At 37.6% G+C, this 11,595-nt stretch overlaps 1 protein-coding gene across 1 annotated transcript in view; it reads right to left on the bottom strand.

Annotated features, from left to right (window-relative positions):
* Positions 1-11,595, bottom strand: part of PKHD1 (polycystic kidney and hepatic disease 1 (autosomal recessive)) — an 866,042-nt gene that overhangs the window by 356,616 nt on the left and 497,831 nt on the right. Inside the window, exon 48 of the mRNA XM_006882114.1 lies at positions 2,727-2,813. Coding sequence (XP_006882176.1) covers positions 2,727-2,813 — 87 coding nt within the window. The remainder of the gene's footprint in view (positions 1-2,726; positions 2,814-11,595) is intronic.

Raw genomic sequence — 11,595 nt, 5'->3', positions numbered from 1 at the left:
AAAATGACTCGACGGCACATAACAACAACAACAACAACAGGACTTGGATCAAAAGCACCTTGGTTTTTAAACTAATATCCTCACAGTGTAGCATTTTGGAAAGGTCCTTGGCAGCAGATTTCTCAAAGGGTCTTTTGAATATGCAGAGTCATTGTACCAAGAAGAATTGATCAACATTAAAAGTTTCAGGAAGTAACATACAACCAAGAACCAGTGATAACTAAGCCAGAAGTTAAAACTATACTGAAGGCATTGGTAAAAAAAGAAAGTCTCAGAAACTGATTAAAAATATGTTGCAAAAAATTGATCAAGCCTTGGATATTCTCACTAGGCTATGCTGAGAAATTTGGAAGATGGCTACTTGGCCAATTGGAAAAGAAGTACTTTTCCAGTACTTTTTAAAAAGAAAGTAATTTAAACACCTTTAAGATTACATGGTTTAGCAGAAAGAACACTGGACTGAATTGGAAAACCTAAATTCTAATCCAGGTTCAATTCACTGATTACTGATATGATTATTCCACCTCTAAGTTTTTTCATCCACATTTGTAAAATTAAGCAATGAACCAGTCCCTTTTTCAGATATCATCATGGTTATTGATCACCCACAACGTCCTTTCAACTAGTTCCGTACACAGAAATCTTCAAGTAAATGTGGAATGACCTGGCAAAAGAGCCCTCACCAAAGTTTTTCCTTCCAAAACTAGGAACTGGGTTGATCTTTATGTATAGTGTGAGATGTGGATCCTGTCTCAGCTTTCTGCAGGTGGAAGCCCAGTTTTGCCAGGACCATTTGTTAAAGAGGTTATCATTTCCTCATTTGATAGCTTTGATTTCCTTGTCAAATATCAGTTGACCGTAGATAGCTAGATCTATTTCTGAGTTCTCAATTCTGTTCCATTGGTCTATGTGCCTGTCATTGTACCAATACCATTCTGTTTTGGTTACTACTGCTGTGTAGTAGGAGGTTTTGAGGTCAGGGAGTGCTATACCTCCAACCTAATTTTTGTTTCTCAGAAGTGTTTTGCTTATTCAGGGTCTCTTGCCTCTCCAAATAAATTAGGTAATTTCCCTTATAATCTCCTTGAAAAATGAATTTGGTATCTGGATTGGATTGCATTGAACATGCAGATTTCTTTTGGTAGTATTATCATTTTCACCATAGCAGGCAGGACAAATGATTTTGTAAATTATTACCTAACTTGGGAGGGACTGGAAACCATTATGCTGAGTGAACTAACTCAGTCCCACAAGGATAAATATTGTATAAAACCATTATTGTAGAATGAGTATAAGGATCCAAGACGGGTGAGAGAGGCTGGAAGAAAAGGAATGTGGATATCCAGGGGGAAGAGGAGATTAATATTAATCATCAGGTTGTATAATTTGATGGGTGGGGGACTAGGGAAATTGAAAGAATTTGTTCAAATCTGTATTCTAATTTTGTAAACAAACTAATAAAGTGGAGGGGGAAAAAACCCAAATAAACAAAAAATTGGGAACTGACACAACCAATTCAATCTCTTATAGAGAATTTAAACACAATACTTTCAAAATGAGAGAATTGCAGAATATTATTTTCTTGGTTACAGTTATCAGAAACATATTAATGGATTATAAAAAATTTTATTTCTATCTCTAAAAGAATGTAAGATTCCATGAAGTGAAAGACCATTCCATTTTGGTCACCATATCACCCAAATTTCCCTTGAGAATGAACTCAAAGCTGACCCTAATGCAGATTTTCAGAGACTGTAAATAGTCAGAAGGAGATTGGCCATCTTTCTCCCATGGAACAGCTAGTGGATTTGAACTTCTCACCTTTGGAATAGCAGTGCAACTCCTTATCTACCAAACCACTAGAGCCCAAGATACCCTCAATTAACAGTACAACTTGAGTCACTCAAAAGAAAACGATAAATAAACAGCAAGTTCATAAGGAGCAAAGCACTATGATAGCTCAGAAATTGTTATTTAAAAAAAACCTCAGAATCACATTCATAATAAGCATCGAGCAAAATGCATCAATACCTTCAGTTTATGGTTTTAACCTACTACCTTTACCTCATGAATTTGTTTAATTAGAGGAATTAGATAATTTTATGATTAGCATGGGCTCTGTTCTCACATAATGCAAAAGAACGCCTTAAAAAAAAATCAAAGGAAAAGTCAGTCTTTGAAAAGATGCACCCTGGCTGGAAATGTGTAGTTAAACTGACTTAGAATAAACAAAAACAAACAGTGGAATACTTTATAAGGTGCTTATAGGCATTTAGACTTTGAGAATTTGGCTTGTATGAGTTAAAAAGACTTCATAGAACCATCTGACTTTTGGGAGGGTTCATTTGCCCTGTTTTTCTTAAATTACTGGGAACAATTACAGTATTGAGATACCCTGAATTTTTCTTTGCACTTGGTGGAGGCCTAATGACCCATCTGCAGATCCGGACTCCTGCATGCACATATGGCCCATAATTTATAAAATGTGCTTATTTACATGTTTTAATTCTTTCCACTGTTTTAAAACATAAACATGCCCTTATGTCTCACTCTTCAACATGCAAACACATTAAGTATTACAGTGACACAAGAGAAACTATTGTTAGGAATGAACATTAGGACTGATAACCTGTCCATCTAGAAATAAGACATAGAGAAAGAATTTGAAGAATTATTGAAGTTCAGTCTGCTTTAGTAGCACATCAATTTAGAGGGTTAGTGCTCACCTGAAAGTGTTGGAGGCTCATCTGAAATGGTTGGGGGCACACCTTCCTTCACCTGCAGAGTCACTTGAACTTGGCCTTCACCTGAAACTGAATACAGAAATGACAACTAAAATTTAGGCACAATGCAAGGTTGATCTTAAGGCAAAAGATACTCACATGTAAGAAGACAGATTTATATTAAATTCTCCCTAATTAATTGTAAAAAAATGAAAATTGTCAAATTGTCAATTGTCACTAAATTGTCAAAATGAAAAACTGAAATCTTTACTGTTTGGGAAAGGAATGTGAGAATGGTTACATGACTTGAAGAATGTAATCAATACCACATAATATAATCAATGCCACATAATGGTACACAAAGAATTGTTGAATTCATTTATGTTCTACTATGTATATTGTAAGAAACTAGAATAATTTCATTTTAAAAAACCTGAAATCTTTTTTAGTCATCTGACTATCGACATTAACATTTCATTTTAATTGCTTTTATTTGATTAAACTTAATTGTAGCAATATCTTCTAGAGAATCAGTACATAAATAATTAGGAAAAATAAAGGAAAACCGTTAGCCAGATGCTTTTTGAAGAAAAAACATGGCCAGCAGGCCACACCTCATATCCTATTTCCTCTTCATCATTTCAAAAGCTCAGCTTTTAGAATTCATGTGTTTTCCACCAATGGAGTTCAGATCACCCATGAAATGTATTTGCTTTACCTTTATCCAAACAAATTGTCCTTTTAATGAAGGTTTTTCTTTACCCTCCGTTTTTCCTCCCATCTTCCAAACCAACTGAGCACATTTAAAAGGCCTGGGGTTCATTAATTTTAAGTGTTCAATAAATTAGTGGAAATAATCAAAAGGCCTGATTCTTTCTGATAATGACAATTTGATGTCAGTATAAACCAGTAGATTAAGCCAGGAACATATGCTCCTTTGCCAAGAAAGGCTGCTATAATTAAATAGTGAATGCATCTACAAGGTGCTCTTACGCCTGATTAATTAGTAATCAGGTGCGTGAACTCCTCTTTTCAGGAACACCTTGTGTCTTATTGGTTAATTACCTTTCTGCCTTATCCGAAGTCATGAACTGGTGCCTCTGGCCACTGAAGGGCCCAGTGCTATTGTGGCTTGCAGACTCAGGGCCTTTTCTAACCTCATGTTCTGTTCTCATTGGCTTTTCCTTGGAAGCTCAAGAAGGAATTCTGGTGGTATTTGGTTGCCTGACCAAAGGTTGGCAGTTTGGAACCACAAGTTACTCTGCTGGGGAAAGGTGAGGCAGCCTTATTCCATAAAGACTTACCATAACCTTGGAGAGCAGGTCTTCTGCTTTGCCCTATGGGGTTACTATGAGTCAGAATCCATTCAGTGGGAGTGTGTTTGGTTATTTTCATTTTGGAAGCCCAAACTCATTTATCCATTATAGGTGGATTAGGTCAAATATCACTATTTCGAATTACATAGCATAGACTCAAAATATTTAAAAAAAAAGAAAAGAAAGAAAAGAATCCTTAAAAGGAATCCATTATTACTCTTCTAATATATGAACTTCTCTAATTTTATTTTTGTCCTGCTCACCAGTCTTATTGAAGGGCAGTGGTGGTTTATTGATCTTTCATACAGGAGACCCAGGTTCAATTCCCACCTAATGGACCTCAAATGGATTCACCGTCCATACATCAATGGAGGCTTATGTGCTGCTATGATGCTAAACAAGTTTCAGAGGAAATTCCAGCCAAAGACTAGGAAAGAAGGTCTGCAAATAGACTCCCAAAAGCAAGTCAATGAAAACTACAAATAACAACGGTCTACACTACAACTGATTCTGAGAAAGTGTTTCAGTGCAGAGTCCAGCTTGGTGGCAATTAATAACCAAAACATTCTCTTTTTAAAAATTTTCCCATTATGAAAATATGATCTGGTGTTTATCTCCTTATACCATACACATCTTCAGACCAGATACCATGACTAATATGCTCTTCATATTTTCCCAATGATGGGATTATGTCCCAAAGACAGTCTTAAGTCAGTTCTGTCTTTTTGCTGTTATTATTGTCATGTGTTAATCAAGTCAGAACTGACCCATAGATGACCCTCCACTGGGTTTTCAGAGGCAGCAATAACAGAGTAGCTGGTGGATTCAAACCACATGTCTTCAGGATTATAACGCAGATTCTTACCATTAGGCCATCAGAATTCCCTATTCACTACTTACCTAAAAATTTAAACACATTCTATCCACTTCCCTAGAGACAGAAAATAGTCCACATTGAGATGGCAAAATTGAAAAGAGGGGGGGAGCTTTATCAGAAAAAAGGAAGGATGGATAACATCTAAAACTATGCAAAACCAGTGGCAGTAGAATATTCATCTACAAGAAGAATGAATTAATATTTTAATAGGTTCAAGTTTCAAGATGATAAGTTAAAAAATAATTTCAGTGAGTATTTGCATAGGAGAATTAGTTCATTTAAAAGTATTATACAATTTATTCATGTTAATAATATTGAACATTTGAGTGATAGAACTCAGAACATCTAGACCTCTTCCTTAAAACAGAGCTACTGCTATAACTAAAATAATAATGGATATACCTTTTAAAGTCTTATCAACATGCTCTGGTTAAGATTAATTTAAGATGAATTCAATATAAATAGAATAATTCACACTTAGAGGATAAATAGTTATAATAGTTGTTTTTGTTGTTGTTGACTGCCTTTGAGTTGAGCACGGTTCATAGTGACCTCATGAACAAAAGGCCTGAATCCCCTCTACAACTATTGAATTTATCAAAGTTCATAGAGTTTCTGGAGGCATGTTATTTAGGAAGTGGATGCAACTCCTGCTTCCAAACCTGTTATAGCATGTTATTGTTATTATGTACCATGGAGTTGCCTGTGATGTATATTCTATACGATTATATATGTAACAATGGAGTTCTGGTGGCCTAGTAGACAATCTCCTGCCATGCAACTTACTATCTCTGAAAACCCACTGGACAGTTAGCTATGGGTCAGTTCTGACTCGATAGTATACACCACCACCACCACCACCACCACCACCACCACCACACAACTAGTGGCCTAGTGGTAAGAATCCCAAGACAATCCCAAAGGCATGTGGTTCAAATCCACCAGCTGTTCCACAGAAGAAGGTTGTATAATCTCTTCCCATGTGATTTACTGGGTCAGTTCTGACTCAACAGTACCCAACAACAACAACAACAAATGTGCATTATTGTTAGGAATATTGAGTCAGCTACCACTCATAACAACTCTATTGAATGTCACCTTATCCTGTACCTGATCATGATCTCTATCATGCTCCAGCGCAATGTTGTAGTATGAAGTTGTTGTTGTTATGTGCCATCAAGTCACTTGCAATTCACAGTGACCCTATGTACAAAAGCTCTGAAACTGGCTCTATCCTGTGCCAACTTGACTATCTCTGATACACCTACCCTCATTATCCCAGTCACTGTATAACCCATCTCATCAATGGTCTCCCTCTCTTTCTCCATCCTTCCACACTTCCAAGCACAATGTCCCTCTCCAAGGACTGGTGCCTCCTTGAAGCATACCCAAATTATGTCAGAAGGAAGCCTCAGAATCCTTGCATCCAAGGACCAGACTGGCTTCACCCCCTCTAGGATGAACCTATTTGTTCTCCTAGTAGCCCATGGTATACTCATCACTCTTCTTTAGCACCACCGCTCCAAGGCATTAATTCTCTTTCTGTCTTCCCTTGTCACTGTCCAGCTCTCTGATGCATAGCAAGCAGTTGCAGACACATCTTAATCTCCAGACTGACACTGTTGCTCTTCAGTACTCTGGAAAGATCCCCTGATAGCCGACTTTCCTAGTGCAATTCATCTCTTGCTTTCTTGGCTGCTGGTACCAAGATTGTTGATTATGGAGTATGTAGTATGAAGTAGAGGACAAAAAACTTAATCTATCCAAAATTGCACAAGATAAAAGAAACTCCATGAGTACTTAGGATGTGGCTTTTGGAATCTGTGGCCAAATAGTTGCATGTCCAAAGATTCTCCCTTTTTTCAGTAAACACCAAAAAACTAAAAGTGACATTAAAAAAATATTTTGTTTTATTTACATTAACATCAAAAGAGGTTGAAAATGTTACTAGAGGTATAGGAAATGGGAAGTCTTATACCTATACCACCAGCTCAGTGTGTTATTCCAGGGGTGGTTCTAAACATGTGAGCCTGAGTCAAAACACTATTTCTTCCCAAACATTACTGCTGAGCCATGTAAGAAAGTAGAGAGTAATAGGGAAGAATGTGGTTGCCAGAGTCCAACAGCTTGGGTTTGAGTTGTTATGGGCTAACTAACAACTTATTTACTATTTCTACACCTCATGCATTTAATTTGAAAATGGTATTAATCATATTATTTGCCTCGGAGAGTTATTGGGAGTAAAAATTGGGATATTGCATATGACACACTTAACATAGTGCATAGTAGAATGTACAATAAATGTCAGCTGTCAATATTCTGGTTCTCCTCAGTGGACAATACTGACAATAACAGGACCGTAAGCACTTGCTGCAGAAGGTCAAGAACTGAAGTTTTCAATATGGATTGAAGCTCAACATCAAGAAGACAAATATTTTACACACACACACACACACACACGCACAGAGAGAGAGAGAGAGAGAGGACAAAGATTCCAACTGGCAGTACCATGATAGAAAGAGAACATATTGAGGTTGTTAACAGTTTCAGCTTGTTCAGCTCCACAATCAATATACTTGTCACCAGCACACAGGAAGTCAAGACAAATTACATCAGAAAAGTCTGCTGTCGGGGACCTCACCAAAGAACTAAAGAACAATGATAATAGTCTAGAGGCTAAAGTATGTCAGGTCTAGGTCATGGTCTTTGCAATTACTTGTTACGCATCAGAGAGTTGGACAATGAAGAAGGATGACAGAAGAAGAATCAATGCCTTTGAGTTGTGGTGCTGGAAAAGAGTATTAAACATACTATGGACTGCCAAGAAAACAAACAGTTCTTAGAGAGTGAAACTAAGTTTCTTCCTGGAGGCAAAGATTTTGAACCTTTATCTCATACACTTATGTGGCAGGAAGGACTAGTTTTTGGTGAAGGACATCATGCTTACAAGAATGGATGTACAACCCAGGAGAGGAACACCCAGATGAGATGGATTGACATAGTAACTGGGGTAAATGGGCTGGGTGTGTTGGAGTCAGTGGGACTGGCTCAGGATAGGGTAGGTTTCAGAGCTGGTGTACGTGGGTCGCCATGAGTCACAGGCTACTCAGTGGCATATAATAACAACAACGTGGAATTGCAGTTCACTTTACAACCAAACATGGGGATGGCACAAGACAGGAAAAGGTTTATTTCATTTTATGGAATCAGGGACGAACTCACTAACAGTTAACAACAGTGTTATTAGCACTGTTAGGATGGTGTGCTCCTTTCTCTAGAAGTCAGTTAACAAGACCAAAGAAATACGCTGTTACTCTTTTTACAGCTGTATCTCATCATGAGGAGCCATAGGATTGCAGAGTTGTAAGCAAATTAACCAGATCTGCAAAGTTTGTGAACTGCTTTGACTCTGTAAAAGGCAGTGCGATGTTAAGTGTCTTTTCCAATTTGGATAAATACAAAGAAGGATGAAAATCATTTGAGAATAAAGGTATTGACTTGGGAAGAGTCTAAAGACCTTACACAAGCTATGATACTGTGCATGTTTTCTCAGTGCTTACGATTTTTGATCTTGTATTTGTAATTTGAGTGTGTTAATCTATCTTGTTTATAAATGGAGTGCTTTGTAGTTGATCCTTCCCAGACTGTAAGATCTGGTCCTCAAAAACAAAAAGCACTCTTTTGGCCAGTTATTGTCTAATTATTTTGAAGAGTGCTATGATATAAGCGTGCTATAAACACAGACATTGAGGAGGAAGAGAGAAATGTGCTAAGAAAGTGGTTCCTAGTACAAGAAAAAGAGTAAGTTACTTAAATATAATACAAGTGCCTGCAGGCCCCATTCATTTTCTCTCTTTCTCTCTCTCTTTCTTTCTCTCTCTCACCAGTTAAAAAGCAGTCAACAATGAAGACTCTATGAATCATATAGTCATGATTCCCAACTCACCCTGGGTGTGGGGATGGTACAGAAGCAGAATTAGCTAATATTTTGTCCATTGTGTATGATGTTGCCACAATTTAGGAGCTGATTGAATGGTAGATAACAATTAATTTAAATTAAAAAATAAAATGACATGGCATCAATGCAGACTATACATTCCTTCTTAATTTCACTCATATTCCCACTCTCACATTCCCATCGAGATTTTTGTACTTTTGAACTTAATGCCATGGACTTGAAACTGACTCACAGCTGATACTATAGTTCGTTTTCAGAGGGTTGAAAATCACAAAGGAGGAAATTGCCCCTTTTTCTCCTAGGACTTCCTCTAAGGATCCCTAGAGGCACAATGACTGACACCGTCAGCTGCTAACTAGAAGGTTGTTGGTTTAAACCCACTAGCCACTCTAGGGGAGTAAGTTATGGTAGACTGCTCTGGCAAAGATTTTAAGTCTTGAAATTCTACAGAACTGTTTCTCCTTATTTTGTTTCTGTTGTGTGTCATCAAGCTGGAACCAACTCTTAGCTGACCCTCCTGCAGGTTTTCAGAGGCCACAAATCTTACACTGCGAGGAGATTGCCCATCCTTCTCCCCTGGAACAGTTTGTGGATTTGATCTGCATGCTTTTGGGATTACATCATATATCAATAGATTTAGAGTTTTTAAGTGCGTCATTTTTAGTGTGTAAACTACCTAGTCTTTACCACATTTGTGTGGGGCTGTTGGGATTTCCTGAACCCTACTCCAGACCTCTCTTTGCATGCCATTTACTCTCTCTGAAAACCTTCTGGATGGTCAGCTATGAATTGACAGCAAACAGCAACTTCAGACCTCAAGGAACTATGGTGGCCTAATGGTAATGAGAGTCACTGCTAACCTAATAAAATGTGGTTTGAAACCACCAGCTGCTCCATGGGAGAAAGGTGGGCAATCTGCTCCAGCATAATTTACTGCCTCTGAAATCCAGCTGGAGGGTCGACAGCTATGAATCCTTTTCAGCTTGACAGCACATTACCACTCTAGACATAAGGAGCCCTGGTGGCACAGTGGTTAATCACTCAGTAATTAACTTTCTGTTTGTTCTAATTAGTGATTAGAGACCATCAGCTACTTCTGGGGCATAATAAAAGTAATCTGCCATAGTAAGGATTGTTGTTGTTGTATATGGTAGAGTCAGAACCGACCCTGAGCTGACCCTCAAGCAGTTTTCAGAGGCAGTTAATTGCCCATCCTTTTCCCACAGAACAGCTGGTGGATTAGAACTGTGTACCTTTGAGATTGCAGCACAGATTCTTAGCACTAGGCCACCAGCCTTGGAATACCTACAAGGAAGTTCTCAACCATATAGTTGCTGTGAGTTGGGATGGACTCAAGGCAATTGGTTTACAGATTCCCTAGAATTACTGAGCTAGAATCTCCAAGGAGGATGCTGGTGAAAAGCATCTCAGCTGTTTGCCAAACAAATGTTTGTAAACAAATGTTTATAAAACATTGATTTAAGGAACTGTGGAACTTCTCCCATACTATATTTTTTAAAATGTAAGTTATTGTGTTTTCTGAAGAACAAGTGCTCTTAACAAGTGAAGATCAAGAGACTTAGGTCATAAAGATAACAGAGTGTGCACAATTCTTACTTTCCTTCAATTCCACCAAAGCATACCTACCACATTATACTCCAAAAATACTTAGAGTAAGCTTGTTATTTTACATGATATAATTTTTTTTTATTTTTACAGTTACAAATTTTAGTGGATGATAGAAAAAGTTAAATAGCTCACAAGAGCCATGATTTTATAGATAATTATGACAATTCTGCTGTCCTAGTTTCTAGGGAGTTGGAATGCTAACCATACTTTAGTAATACGAATCCACCAGCTTCTCTGAGTGGGACAGTCTCCTTCCATGTAACTTACATCCTCTAAGTGGCATCCACTTCCTAAACAACATGCCTCTGGAAACACTATGTACTTTGAGGAACAACGACGGTTATAGAAATGCTTCAAGTCTTTTGTTCATAGGGTCGCTGTGAGTCATGCTCAACTTGACGCCAACCAACAACAACAACACAAAAACCTATTAGAGTACCAGCAATGAGTTGGTTCCATCTTGACTACAATGAACCTGAAGTGTTTTGAATGCTTAAGAAGTGATTAGGTTTTTAAAATAAAATAGTGTGGAGACTGAGTTAAGAAAATATTAAGTAAACAATAATAGTATTTAAGTGTAGGATGTGGCAAGACTCTGAATATGATGCTTGGATACCTAAAGCTTCAGAACCACAATGTTAGTAAGTGCAAGAGTCAACTATAATTAGAAGGGATACAAATTACTCTGTGGCACAGAGATAGAAGTTTGGATTAAGAAATGAATGGCATACTAGAACAAGCACTGAATTTAGTTATTAGCCAGTTAGTATTTTCCTACTAAGACTTCATTTGGTAACTTGAGCAATTTTGATAAAAAGTATTTCTGACTTCTAAATTTTATTTAAAACCTCTTGATGGTATAAAGATTATGCATTTGGCTACTGGTCAAAAAGTTGGTGGTTGGAGTCCACCAGCCACTTTATGGGGCAAAAGACCTAATGATCTCTTCCTGTAAAGGTTACAATTTTGAAAACCCTCATAGCAGTTCTACCCACTCCTAGAGAGTCACTATGTAGCAATGGACTTGACATTAACAAGTTCGGTTTGGGATTTAAGTTTTCCTTCCTTCCTTCCTTCCTTCCTTCCTTCCTT

Source organism: Elephantulus edwardii, unplaced genomic scaffold, assembly GCF_000299155.1.
Source record: "Elephantulus edwardii isolate Elephantulus edwardi_28Jun2011 unplaced genomic scaffold, EleEdw1.0 scaffold00017, whole genome shotgun sequence".
Classification (NCBI taxonomy): domain Eukaryota; kingdom Metazoa; phylum Chordata; class Mammalia; order Macroscelidea; family Macroscelididae; genus Elephantulus; species Elephantulus edwardii.
The sequence above is the reverse complement of the archived record's forward strand: the minus strand, read 5'-3'. Positions and strand labels throughout refer to the sequence as shown.